The 15,530-nt window shown below is 31.2% G+C and overlaps 1 protein-coding gene across 2 annotated transcripts in view; it reads left to right on the forward strand.

Annotated features, from left to right (window-relative positions):
- The window catches only part of LOC126740268 (facilitated trehalose transporter Tret1-like), a 66,514-nt gene that overhangs the window by 31,065 nt on the left and 19,919 nt on the right, over positions 1-15,530 (forward strand). The window contains exons 2-3 of one of the 2 annotated variants that reach the window (XM_050446215.1): positions 1,176-1,243; positions 8,454-8,474. In XM_050446215.1, coding sequence (XP_050302172.1) covers positions 1,230-1,243; positions 8,454-8,474 — 35 coding nt within the window. In that variant the 5' untranslated portion in view covers positions 1,176-1,229. The remainder of the gene's footprint in view (positions 1-1,175; positions 1,244-8,453; positions 8,475-15,530) is intronic. The other variant, XM_050446216.1, reaches the window with a different exon arrangement.

Genomic DNA, 15,530 nt, shown 5'->3' on the forward strand with positions numbered 1-15,530 from the left:
AAGCATTTCTTCTGCTCTGCAGTAGCAGTATAGTTTCTAAGGTTTTTATAAATAAAAAAAAAACATTGCTTATAAATAATGTCAAAAATATGTCCTATGGTATTAGAATATGTGATCAATAAAAAGTTTTTATTTTATTTATGAACCCATAATAAATAAAGAAATGTTCGTTAAAAATGTAGTAGAAAAGCGAGAGATTTCATTTAACTAGAACATGAAATAACCCGGGATGTTGGTATGTGGAGCATTTCATGCAAAAGCAAGTCTTTATTAAAAACTACAACTTTAGTCTTTTGATTTTAAGTAATAGAAGGGCATTGGGATCTTTTAGTATTACCATACAAGATTAAAACCCAGCTGCCACATAATATCGTCAGAAAATCGTTTTAATAGTTATTAAAACTGCCATGTTTCTGCCTATCAAGTTACCATTCAATCTTCAATCCATTTTACATTTATGAAACGTATTTAATAGATATTATGACAATGATAAACGTTGTTGAACGGAAACAAAAATTGTCGTAAAAATTCCTTATTAACGACTATTTTTTTCCATTTTGCAGCTTTGATTTTGTTTCAATAATGGGTATTCTAACTTCTTTTGTTTTTCTTTTCTAACAATTTTTAAAATTTTTAATTTATATCAGTCGTTACATAACCAATTACATTTTTAGTACTTCTATCAATGTACTTGTATTAAAAAAAAATGTGTTGATAAAAAAACTTATTAGGAAGTATGTATATGTTTTTTATTGCGAAAAGTAGATCGTTCCTTAGATAACATTAAAAAAAGAGATAGTAATGACGTCAAAGCGATGACGCACTTTTTTTGGGTTTGAGAGCTTTTAAGCAATTTTATAACATAAGGGTAATACAGATATTATTTTCTTACAGGTATTTGATAACTTTCAGTTTATATTATTAATTCGCTCAATAACCAATAAACATGAAAAGTTTTAGCCTATTTAGATGTTTATCATTTTAAAGTGATGTGAAAATCCTCTCAATACTCATCAGTTTATTTATTAGGATAATGTTCCATCCCATGATCTAGACATTCGATATTATGACCTTGATGTAAATATTATCTAGCGATTTAAAATAATTAATTGATATCAAAATCAATTCATATGCGTTAATAACCATTTATTTGATTTATTATACGTTTGTTTTAGGAAACCAAAAATTTGTGGGATGATTGCAGCGTGATTTTCTCTATATAAGTCAAAATGGATCCTATAGGGTAAGTAACACTAAAAGTTAACCTGATAATTTTAGGACTTTTATATTAATTTATTATTAAATACAAATAAGTTTTTTTAAGATTCTAAAAGAGTCCATTTAATATACAAGGGAAATAACAATTTTTCCTTGAAAAATATTACAAATAAAATCTTCAATTGATGAATGGAATTAGTACATAAAATTGTATTTATCAATAACCTGCGTCCCTTAAATGTTGAAACAAAATTCTAGGATTAATAATATTAATTTAAAATATTTTAAAAGTTTTGATCATCAAACTGGGAGCAGAAATAGAGCCATTATACCCAACTATTATGTATGTCACGTTAGATGTATTTCCTTATTGCCATAAATAATTAAGATAAAAATATATATATTTTGGTAAAAACAGAAATTATGTTATATTTAGTTTTTTTTGCTAATTGCTACCAACTGCATATAGTTTGCCCATTTTACGCAGTTAAATTCACCAATAAAAACACTAAATTATATTATAAGACAATTATAAATTAATATTCTGAGCAATTTTTTTTTTAATTTTGGTGACTATATCTTCGATATTTATCAGTTTTACCAAGAACCTGTCGAATTTTTATAAAAAATGGCAAAATTTATTAGTATAGATATATATATATATATATGAAGTGTTTCACAAATGTCATGCGGTCCAATTGCTCATCGTTTTTAAGTAATTGTCGGCGTTTAATTTACAATATATCCCTAAAAGCTTATATTCCTTTTAATTAAGGACTGTATTCTAAAACAAGCCAGCCAGAAAAATTTCCGCATTCTAAATTTGCTAATTAATAAATGAAATACAATAAATACTCGAAGATGGTGAGAGATTAAACCTCATGTTTCTTACTAGAAATTACGTCCTCTATGACTTTCTTAAGATTGGACTTCGACCTTATATTTAAAATAAATTTTTTGTCTTATTTTAAGTTCTTTCTATTAGTTTCTAATTAGAAATAATTTAAAAGTTAATTAGTCAAGCACGCTCTTTCGATGAATTTAAAGAGTCTCTAATAAAGGTCATTTTCGCAAATAATATAATCAAATAAAATAAGTCCTAACTAACTTCATCTCCGAAGAAGAATTACTACAGTACTAGAAGAATAATATAAGAAACAGTTTTGATTTTCTTGTGATCAACATTTTAAAAATATTTATTATTTTATTACGTAACATAGTAGATTTTCATTTATTTTTAAACTTAAAATTACTCTTAGTTTCTGAGATACAAGGAGGTTTATATGAAATGATAATTGTTTGAAGTTTCTAAATTTTTCTATGCTTCTACTTGATGTATTTGAATCTTTAAATAGCATTTAATTTTCGTGATATACTTGTCAACTTTTAAATATCCATCTTTTTTTTTCCCTGGTTTTTAATTCCATTCAAAGTAATATGTGTAACTCTTCTTGCATTTTGGTTCACAGAAATCACAAAAATAGTCATATTAGAAAAATCAAAAACTTGATTTTCAAAGTTTATTTGCCATCTTCTAAAAATAAGTTGATTTGATTTTAACTTTAAATTTTTTATAAAGATATTTGCTGTCCAAGATATGGAAATGTACACTTATATATATAGTATACCCAAATAAGATCCAGGTTTGTATTTTAAAAAATTAAGTTTTTAAAGATAGTAGTATTCTAAACAAATCTAGGAAGATTAGAGCCTTTTAGATATGAGATGAGGGATGGAAGCTTGGATGATAAGCTAATCGACAAAGTCTCTAAATTCAGTTCTTCAACTTTCAGTTAACAATATATCTGTGAATTTTTATACGTAAAAATCATAGAATGTAGGAGGCTAATTTTCAATTTTTTACTTTCAGCAAACACGAAGTGGTAAACGGTAATCAGATCACATGAATTTAACATTATATTTTTACATTTATGTCGTAATTATTGCCTAGTTAATTATTGCATTAGACATAATTCATTTCAGTCACTATGAAAGAATGCTTCTTTTTCCTCCTCTCATTATAGGCATTAAGCCTATACAGGGTGATTTTCAACCTATGCGCATAAACTTGGGAAATGATAGCTGATGAGTAATAATGAGTAATAATGAAAAAAAAAATGTAGTAAAATATTTTTAGTTTTGGAGATCCATATTTTTTAAAATAAAAAACGTGTATTTTTTAACGTGTTTAATTTAAACTAATTTAAAGCAACTGTTCGAAGTTGTTTCCATTATTTTCGATACAGACTTGAGCTCGTCGAATCCATGAGACGTTTCATTTACATGCACGGGCCAAACCAGACTGTAGGCGAATTGCGTTACTAGCAGCGTTTATGCGATATCGTAGCTCTTGCTCAGTATCAATTTCGTTTGTTTTCATATGACCCTACAAATAAAAGTCCAATGGATTAAGATCAGGTGAGCGAGGGGGCCACCCAACTGGACCATCACGGCCTATCCATCGTCCGGGAAACACACGATCTAAATGTTGTCGCACTGGTCGTGAAAAATGTGGTGAAACACTATCATGAAGAAACCACATGTCCTGCCTAACGTTGAGATTGACATTTTCAAGGAGCACTGGTAAATTGTTGCGCAAAAATTCTAAATACCGAGCACCAGTCAAACGATTTTCCAGAATAAAAGGTCCGATGAGCATCCCGTTCAGAATTCCAGTCCATACATTTACAGAAAAACGTTGATGAGAGTATGTTCTCCGTGTAATATGCGGATGTTCCAAAGCCCACTAATGAGTGTTATGAAAGTTGAAAATTCCATTGCGTGTAAAATTTGCCTCATCCGTAACTAAAATGTTCATGGTAAAGTTTGGGCTTAACTGCTGGTGATGTAACAACCACTCACAAAAGTGTACTCGAAGCGGCAAATCTCTTGGAAGTAGGGTTTGTACCCTCTGCACATGAAACGGGTACAGCAACTCGTGCCTTAAAATTTGCCAACTTGTAGATTGCGATATTCCAAATCGCGCTGCAATTGTCCTAGTGCTAATTTCAGGTTGTTCTGCGATAACTTCTAAAATATCCTCCTCCAGATTTAGAATGTGCCTAGGTCTAATAGCTCCTCCATCTTGTCCAGGCCGCGGCCGCGAATTGCCAGTTTCTCTACCCCGCTGAATAACAGGTAAGTAAGCCCCACATCTCGGGTGATATCTTCGGGGAAATCTTTGGGCATACAAATCAGTTGCTGCCACTGCATTCTGACGCGTTTCTCCGTAAACCAAAACCATGTTGACAAGTTCTTCGTTTGTAAAAATATGCGCCATTACATTTGACGCTTTTATTTTGTTCGTGTGAAAATAACGATCGAAAACGATCACAGCCACCAACAAACTAAGTACTGCTTAAGATTCCAAACAACAAATTCCAAACATTATGACTTGTTTACTATCAGTTATTAATAAACAAAATAAGTTCGTCTGATACACGTTCTGTTGACATTTGTTTAACTTTATTTCGGAAACCAAAAATATTTTACTACATTTTTTTCTCATTATTACACATTATTGATCTTCATCTACCATTTCCCAAGTTTATGCGCATAGGTTGAAAATCACCCTGTATTGTCCAACTTAATTCTCTTGACATGTTGAGGCCCATTGCTCTATTATTATACTATTTCTCCATCGATTACTTTGGAAGTCTTCCAAAGAGGGCGCCTTGTCCATGGGTCTTCTATCTCTAGCGATTTTTGCCAGTCTTCCTTCTGTCATCCTGTTCACTTGGCTTTGCCACTGCCTTCTACGTTTGCATACCTATCTCATGATGTCCATTCCACTTCACATTCATGTCTAATGTGTTTGTTTTTCTATCTATTAAAGTTTGGTCTCATAGCAGTAAGAAACAGGTTTGCGACAAATAAACATACGCAATAGAGTAAAATGCGTTCTCACAGAAACTTGTGATTGGTTTCAAATCAAAAGTTTTATGTTTTTACACAAATTTCTTATCATAATCTGATAGTCAGACTTGTTTTCGGATTTATTTTAGGCAAAGTGTCAGAAAATTCATGTAGCCAATCAACGCCTATTTTTTGAATATGAACATTTGATTTGTCGTTTTTTATAATCTCTGATATTTGTTTTGAAATCGTATTTTAAATTGTTAGAATAGTCTTAAAATACACATTAAGGAAATGAATGACTTTGATTCGTCGGAAGAATCAAAGTGAATCAATGAATTATCAGAATTTTCTGATCCGACACAGACTTAAAAGATTAACTTGAAGAACAGATAAGGCCCAAAAATCAGTACGTTTATGTTTTTTTGTGATACATGTTATAAAAGTGTGGTTAGTTTTCTTGCTCTTCTTCTTTTAAATTGGACTTCACCCACCCGTGTTTGACCCACAGATGGTTTCAAGTCGATCAGAAGGAGCACAGAACACAGGTTTTGTATATTTTTATCTTTGAATTTTGCTCAGGTTATTCCATATAATATCCTAAAGTGCACCTGGAATTCAGCTGGCTTTGCTGGAATTTCAGGGAATATTTTTCTATCGGAATATTTTGACATATTGGCTTTAGGTGGCCATGAAAGGTCATGAGGCAACAATGCTATGGTATTGATATTTTACAGTTACATTTAGTTCATTTATGATAAATACGCTTGGGTGTTTTTTTTAAAAAATGACCCAAAAATTTATTTAAATGGAAAGAAATAGTTATTCAAATGAAGTGTTAATAAATCTATTTATTATTAATGGGCAATGTGACAAAATTGTAGCAAAAACATGCAGAAAGTTCAACCCAATTTACAAATAAATTATAAAAATTGAAAATTTGTGCGAATACAAAATAACTTTGTACAATTAAACTACGCAACTTAAGAATGATAGAAGTTTAGCCAAGCCTGTAACGTCTGATGAGGACAACATCGAGAATGTTTTAGCCTACTTTCACGCATATCCACAAGCTTCCATTCAGAGTGCAGCAGATGATTTAGGCCTAACTTATTATTCTGTGTAAAAAATTCTGGACGGCAATAGTATGCATCATCGGCAATAATAAACTGGATGATTACCAACGTCGTGTTCGATCTTGTGACATTTCTGATACGCACTCAAGAGGATCCAAACTTTCTAAAAAAAATTATATGGACAGATGAAGTAAAGTTTTCTAGAGAAGGTATTTTTCATAGAAGAAATCAATATTTTTGGGCTAATCAAAATCCACATGCGGCTAAGGAAATGGGATTTCAAGAAAAATTTAGTTTTAATGTTTATTGTTTACTAAAAGACAATCAAATAGCTTGTTTCATCTACGACGGGTCATTAAACTCCCATAAATACCTTCAGATTTTGCGCTCACTAGTAGAAAATTTTCTGGAAAATTTAACGCTTGAAGATTATCGCACTTGCTGGTTGCAATTGGATGGAGCACACGCTCATTGCATTGAGAAGGCGTTTGGGACCATGGGATTGACCTGTTTGATCACTTGATCTTACACCACTTGATTTTTTGAAGGATAATTTTGGGATAATTTGAAGCAAATGGTATACAAGACATCGGTAAACAGTAAACAGGAACTACTTTAACGACTTATCAATAATTGTATTGGTCAACAACATCTTTCTGAAATACAAGCAGTGACAACACATGCTGTACAACGCAGAATTTTGAAGTGCTTAGAAGTCAATGGCAATCATTTTGAAAATGTATTGTAAATTACTTATAATCTTAGGAGAACTAATGAAATCAGTCTTAAGTTATGAAACAAATTGTATAAAGTTATTTCGTATTCGCACAAATTTTCGTTTATCCATTTTTTGTAAATTAGGGTATATTTGGTTTCGGCATGTTCTTGCTATAATTTTCTCACAGTATCCATGAATAATAAATAGATTCATCAAAACTTGATGATAGATTCAACAAAATCAATTGTTTGGTCATGGCCGCGTAAGGCAAGTATGTCAAAATATTCCGATTTTTACAGAAACTTGCTTCTTATTTCAGAAACCAAACTACTTAGATATAGAAATATGATACCTCGTTAGAAAAGGATTTCAATTTGCTTTTAGAATATGGTATAATATACAGGTGTTCCATTTAAAAAAATGCATTTTTCACAATTTTTGTATTTAGCGGTAAAATCACTAATTTTGACCAACCCTGTATGTATAATGTAAAACAAATTTTTATAATGAAGACTAATGTACAATATTTCCGTAAATTAGGTTTATAATTTCAATTTTCTGCGCGTTCCAGTGCCGTAGTAATAAAAAATTTATTTGTAGCTATGTTTTGGTCAAAAAATAAAGAAAATAATGAATTTCTCGAAAACCACTAAAGATAGGTATAGGATCTTATCGGAAGGTAACTTACACAAAAACAATCGTAAAGTGATAGCAGATCGGAAAATAAATTAATATACAGGGTAGTCCATTTAAAATAACAAAGTTGCTAGTATTTTTTGATATAAGCGGCAACGCTGTATCGCTAAAAATATTTTTAATCGTTAGATCACCAGCTAAAATGTATGATGCCAGATTTCAATTTTCCATAAACGTCTAAGGTACCATCAACCATCAACAACCCTGTATGCATCTAAAATTAAATGTTTGTACCAATGCAGGAAAGATCTCGCAATTCATAATAGTATTTCGGCGTAGTTTTTGATTATGGAATAATTTCACCTGATATATTCGGTACCAGGATTTGTTGCTCTGTTGCTCCTTTTAAATAATGCTTGGAAACATTGAAGTCAAAAATTCTAAACTATTCAGAGATAGTATGTCCCATTTTCACTTTTTTATCGCCATCTAACAGTCATAATTTCAAATATGGATTAGGATTACATGAAGCAGAAAAAAAATAGTTTTGCAAAATGTATATCTTATATTTTAAATTATACAAAATGTATAATATATAACATTCCCGTCGCCTTATTAAAAAAATTAGAAACTTTTGCATTTCCATTTGTTAATAATTGTAAAAAATTGATTTGGTCCTTTTTCATATATTATTTTAGATTTCAGAAACTAAGAGATATTTAGCAATAAAGAAAACATAATTCTAACAGGCATTAAAATGAAAAAACTTCTAATTTAATTGACCTTAAAACTTCCGAAAAGTAACGTTTTTTATACAGCTTTTAATAAAATGTTATATACTAATTACTAATTATATAATACCTAATATACTATAAATATACGTGCATAATAATAATAATAATGTCTAAAATAGAAATCATTTTATTTTAATTATTTGTTTTTACTTACAGAGCCAGTTGTTTTAATTTGCAGTAAGTACCTACATTTTATTCGATATTTTGGTTACGGTGTGTGCTTTATGTGTTGCAAAGTAGCATTTGTTTTGGTATTTAAGTAGTAAATTATTGATATTAATATATAAGGTAGGCACCAGCATATGGTTATTTTCCTAAAATATTATACCAGTTTGAAATAAATTATTTATGCCAAGTAAGTATAATTAATTGCTCCGATTGTCTCTGACAATAAAACATTATTCGCGGTCAAATTACAGGTTAGTAGTTTTTCTGGTAGTTTTAAATATGTCATGTTTAACTGGACTTAGTGATGGCAAATTCTCAAGAATGCAAAATCAGAGATTATTGTCGATATGGAATTTTTTGTGAACGAACCATTCAAAAAAGAAAATTTATTTCATTGAATAACATACACAAATTGAATTTTTTCTTAACAAAAAATAAAGGATGCGGTGATTAAATAAAGAAGTAAAGTTCTCGTCCTCAAATTCAGAATCTATTTCTATAATTAGCTCATCCTAGTCATCTACACTCGGAATTTCAATATGCTGATAAAAAGTTGTGGGATTTTGTTTTTTGAACAATAAAAGTCACCTTACCAACCCGTTCAGTTATTAACCCGTTTCTTTTAGAGGAGTGGATAAAATCATAAGTACTGAAACTTCGTTCAGTCACAGAACTGCATGCTTAATATATCAACTGCTTATTTAGTTAATTTTGTCTGAAACATGGACCAAGAACGTATTGTTCTCCAAAAAAAATTATCTTACTTTTAAATTCAGTTCCTTTAGTTTGTTCTGTTCTGCTTAAATCAACATTATTAAATAGGATAGGATCCGATATACAGGGTGTTCAAAATTCGATGCAAATATTTTAAGAGCATGTTGTTGGAATTAAAACAACACTTTTTTTCCTATAAACATGTATCCTAAAAGACTCTCCCTTAGAGTTACAGTCCGCGCAAATTGCTTGAAGAAAATCGATTATTTGAAACTGACTACAGAATGATATACGTATGATCTGTTAAAAATTTGCAAGTCGTTTTTTTTTGTGTTGTTTTAAGTGCTCTTGACATTTTCCATCCCAAACATGGTGTAAACCCAGATTCAGCGGCGCTTACCTTCGTGATAGCCCATATCTTGGGTCTTTAATGAGAATTTTGAAAACCTAGAATACCAGTTAGCAATAAAAAAATCTATATTATCATTTCTCACATTTTTTCGATACAACTAATGTGATTCGACAAAAATTAAAGTAGTCACGGTTCACTTCGTTTTTTCTAATTTGATAGTTTAAACGGGTTTAATAATTATCCTCATTTGTTTACCAGCAATTTTCTCAAAAATTGTTTTGAAAAAATGCACGGAACCAAAATTTTATATTTTTTCACGGCTATCTAGATGGTGTTGCCAGATTTTGAATTTTCTTGTCGGAAACGTAAAATAAGAGCCATGAGAAGGGTAAGCTTTCCTGAAACTTCCCTATAATTGAATTTACATCATTTTTGGGACGGAACATGAAAAAAACACCTAAAACACGGGGACTTCATTTTTATCAATTAATTTACGCCGGCTGCAGCTCTGAGGGAAAGCATTTTAGGACATATATTTATAGAAAAAAAAAAATGTTATTAAGAGTTCAATAATACGCTCTAAATTGTGTAATTTAGGCCTGCATAAGAAAAATGTTTTAGAAATGCCGAATGAAATTTTGCAAATAATATTGTTACCCCCATCAAAGTCAGATGCTTACTAATGTCGTATCGAAAAACAACGACGTAGCAGGCTATTTGCAGAGCGCACGAAATGCATTGACATATTAAAGAACCTTTCTATGCATCATGATCAGTTCCCCAACTTGTATATTTAATCTCTTTATAGATGGTAATAATACGGCTGATTTTCTTTATCAACCTGATGAACCCTATGCATTAGGTAATCAAATTCGACCGTTAATTTTAGTGCACTTATTGACGGATTTGGTTCTACAGCACTTAAAACATCTTGAATACTTTTGCCACACTTTTGCCCCAAACGTGGAGTTTTTTACTAGTTTTCATTAAGATCAATCAAGCAAATATCAAATCAAAAAATTTAAATGACGACAAACATAATTAAAATACACCATAAGACCAAATTTTATGTTATACCTCTGTCTGCTGCAATTAATTTTTAATTTTGATGAAATTTTCTGTGAATTATTATTTCCTTATTTCTTTTTATAAACTAAAACTACAGGTTTGCCTCTACCTACTGGTTATCATGTTAAGTAAGAATCCCATAAGTTAAAACCTTCTGGGTACATACATTGATAGAAACTAACCTTAATAAAAATTGTTTTTTCTTAAAAACTGCTTATTTTATCGATATTGATAGTGCTTTTTTAGAGTAATGTTTGAGCTATCTAATAAAAAACTTTTTTTTTGCTTTTACCATACGAGTTGTAAACATTGTAAGAATCTGTTAAAGGTAACACGTTTGTGAAAAATCAAATTATTCAGATATATCTAGAAATAGATTCATTGTAAGTGGCCGTATCAACTCATCCTCATATTAAAAACTTTATTTTATACCAAACATTTTAAAAGAACATTATCAAAACCGTTTAGAGATGTAAGTACTTATAACTCCGTCCAAAGGGGCTTTAGGAAAAAGTTGTAGTAAAACTTTCTTTTCCTGCAAGCTATGCGATATTGCCGATATATTTTAAAATATTTTATATATTACCTGTTAACCTATACATTTACCTGTACACCTTTTTAATTAATTGGAAATTAGAGATTCAGTCTAACTAAAAGTCCATTATAGTTCAAATAGGCGATATTTATGTAGGGCATTAATGTCTTTCCTAGAGCTTTGCTCTTAGATTCCTATTAACTCTACAAATAATTTTTTCATTTCATAATTTCCTTTCCGTTCATTTTTAAAAATTGTCGGCTTCTTAGGTTTATTTTAAATGCTTTCTATCATATAGTTAAAAGCTTTCCTGGTGAAAGCTCTTTTAATTTTTTAATTGCATTTGCATTAATTTAACTTTTACATCCATAAAAATTGAAAATAGACTCAAGAAAATCAATATATATCTGATTCGATCGGTGATGACAGTATCAAAATATCCCCATTTTCTTTATGGAATCATTGTGATCCCATATTACGAACTTCTCTCAAAAAAAACTTAATTTACCCTAAAAAATTTAGAGTTATCTTTATTAATCTGATTATTAACTTTTTACTGGTGGATAATGTTGGATTATTTTCAGCAAGTTTGTAGTCATAAAAAGAGTTTCGTTTGTTAAATCTATTTATAGCTATGTAGAGTAGCTAGTAAATGGGCAACTAAAACAGAGCCGTTTATATACTTTAACTAATTACCTTAATACCAGAACCAAGCAAAAAAACGAGTCCTAAATAAACTATTTTGCCTTTTTGGAAAAAAAAAATTATACGTTACAGACTTTTATTGATAAATTTCCTATCGTTTAGCGGGAAACAAACATTTCTAAATCCAGGCAAATGGTTTTTTTATTCCAAAACTAGAGGTGTTATGATCTTGTTTACCAGAAAATATAGATTTTCCAGGCTCCATTGATCTCAGATAGTGTTTCGTCAAGTAAAAAAAATAAACTTGATATATGGAAAATAGTAACGTCATTGAGTTATTATAGAGAACGGATAATAAAAAATTCATAAATTTTACAATATTTGAAATATATTTTTGTCAAAATATTTAAACAAATTTTGTATTGTTCTATGATAAACATTAACGTAGTTTACGTATTTCCCATTATACATATACCGAGTGTCAATTTCAAAAATTATCAATGCAAATATCTCTAAAACTGAAAAAGTTAGAAAAGTGCAATTTGCTACAAATGTTATTTAGGTAGGGGGAACTAAAACCATCATATTTTGATTATAGGGTGCGTCATCACTTTGGGTCTAGTGCACCCCTACCCTACATATTTAAAAGATAGTAGAGACAGGAGTAGTATTGACCTGCATAAGAGTTTTTCGTAAATTGTGTACAGGGTCAAAGAAAGGTATAAGTTAAATAAAATAAACTCTGTTTTAAAAACTGCTATTTTATTTAATTAAATGGTCAAAATGTTTTATATTTTGGGCTAAACAAAAGTATATTCTATTTTCAAACTTATTTCTCACATTTTGAAACACTTCTTTTGGAATACATGCACATTCTGTAATAATCCATTGCTGAAGATCATCGAGTGGAGCTGGTGGCATTTTTAAACGTAAAAGTTTTTAAGTGACCCCAGAGGACTTAGTCAAGGGGTGTTAAATCGGGTGATCTTGCCGGACATTCCATTGGACTTCTCTCATTTAAAATTTTAGGGTTGACGTGCATCGGACATGCAAGGGGTAACTCACGGTATAAACAAAATATGGTGTTTATAGTTTCCCCTACCTGTATAACATCTTTACCAAATCGCGCGTTTCTAACTTTTTTAGTTTCAAAAATATTTGCATTAAAATTGACACCCTGTATAATGGTAAATATTATTACAAAACAATGCAGACTACATTATCTTAAGTAGAATTTGATGTATATTGTTGTTCTTCTCATAGCTCTCGCTGTAGATTTTATCATGTCAGCAGATGTAATTAAAAAGGCACCACCCAATGAATAAAGATATAGGGAATTTATTCCATCCAACACCTTTATAGAAAACGTTTTATTCTAAATTTTCCAACCCAACCCGTACTAAATAAATATGCATGCAAGTCTTTGATGGCAGTTTGTTTCATGCCACAGTCATAAATCATGAGCTATTATCGTCATAATGACTGCATTTCGTAATATTTTTTTCAGGATATGGATTTCAGTTTAGAGATCTATCCACTGATTACGCCTTTCTATGGTAAATAAAATAGTTTCACCTTTGAGTGGATTAAGGTCCGCTTAGTTTTCTCCTTCTATTTAATAACACACCGTTTTTTAAATGATCGACTCTCTGCCCTATTGCGCCTCTTGGGGACGAAATTTAGCACTTTTAGAATCAGTGAACTCTTATTGATTTTCTTGCACTAGATAGGTAATTATTGAAGACTGAAACATTTAATATTTATAGACTCGCTGTATTGGTTTAGTGTCATTCTCTCCAGACCATACATCGCCACAGGTAAAACGCACATATTAATGCTGAATGTTGTCTACAAGACTTACTTTCGTTTTATGAATATTCATTTTTAGACCTATGCTCTTAGAATCTTCGCCCAGTTTATCCGAGCTGTTTGAAATTATAATACCATCACCATACCTGTTGCCATTTTAATTTCTTGAAGACATCTTCAAGCGCCAAAGTAAATAGCTTCGGTCTTACTGTGTCTCTTTGACGCATTTCTCGACTCAATTCAGTTTTATTTGTTTTGACTCAGCGATTTTTACAAGAATTGTTGCCTTCTTATAGATATTTTTAATAAGAGCGCTATATCTTGAGCAGTCTGGTATCATTCAACGCATTCGAGAAGGACTATGCTTCTGTCGAATCGAATGCTTTGTGAAAGTCCACAAATGCCATAAATATGGAAGTATTGTTTTCGATAGATTTTTCTATTAAGGGTTGTAATGTCTGTAAATCATCGTTTGTGCTGAATCCGTTTCGGCAACCTGTTCTACTGGCTGGTAAAAGTCTAGTTTTCTGGAGAGGCAATTGGTAATAACTGATAGTTAAAGAGAATATTTTCTATATAGTTTTTTTTAAGTTGTCAGGTCTTTTCCAAGTCCCTTTCCGTTGAAGCGTTTTCCTGAAGAATCTGTTTAAATAATGTGTTGAGTTTTTTATTGTTTAGGAAGTTTGCTAGCATTTCTATTCTAGATGTTGCTATCTTCTAATCCATAGTGACCAATAATGTCAGAATCCTCGAGTTTTCTCTTTCCGATCTTGGCATTAAGGTCTCTAATTATGAATATGAGTTGCGCTTTTTCCTGTTTCTTTGCAATGTTTATGTCTTATGGTTGTTTCACTTCTTCATCTTCTGCGGTGCTAGTAGGCGCATATCCATTGATTACTTGAATTGCATAATGTTTGTTTAGTTTCACCATTAGGTATATAACTCGGGTATAACACAAAACTTAGTTACTCTGTTTTTTAATCTTCTGTTAATGAGGAGAGCGAGTCCTTCGATGTGGTGGTGTACGTTTTGAGTTTTCTGATATAGCAGGTTGCCTGACTTTAACGCTGTTGTTTGCTCACAAGGTAGGCGTGTTCTGGACAGTTCTATTATATTTCGATTAATGAGTTCTATCTCTTGCTGCAGTTCCTTAAGATGATTTTCCGTTCTTATGGTGCATATATTGTAGGTCGCAATATATATATTCATCAATGTGTCTAGCCGATTAGTCGAGTTCTTGCCCTCCCCAGATTCCAAAGAACTGACTGCCAGATCAGTGTGAAAGTTTGTGCTTCTAACTCTACCGACCTGGGGTATTCAGGTTTAACGATTTCTCATCTCATTCCGTTTCAAGCCGATTCAGGACGGTATTACCCTTCACCAGGGAAGATGGGAAATGGATTACTAGATTTTGATCAATAAAGGGATAAGACATAATTTCTCTTAGTAAAGGATTTGAAAACAAACCATGGCTCGCGTAGGCAAGATCGTAACCCTGAAGTAGATTCTTTACTGGAATCGTAGAGAAGTTTCTACCGAATTAGTACTTAATAGACTCCGCGCGACACATACCTACCATTGTCGATGTGAATATTAATTCGAAACACCTAAATACCAAAAGTACAATCGCTTCGAGGTTTGAGGACCTTTAGTAAGGCCTGTGTTACCCTGAACCATGCACTGTTGTACACAAAACTTTTGTATTATGGTTTTAACTTTAAAACTATTCAACTTGTTCGCAGCTATTTGAATGACAAATTGCAGTCGGTCACAGTTCATAAAATTTTCAGGCGAAAAATTCAGGCTTCAAAAGTTCAGGCTTAAATCCGAGCCATTGTGTGTGGATTTCTTTTGCTGGTTCAATGCAATTAAGACGGTTAGGAGCCTTAATTAATTAGAGTTTTTAAATACTCTTTTAATAGTAGATGAAATCATAATCGCC

Source organism: Anthonomus grandis, chromosome 9 (assembly GCF_022605725.1).
Source record: "Anthonomus grandis grandis chromosome 9, icAntGran1.3, whole genome shotgun sequence".
NCBI classification, from domain to species: Eukaryota; Metazoa; Arthropoda; class Insecta; order Coleoptera; family Curculionidae; genus Anthonomus; species Anthonomus grandis.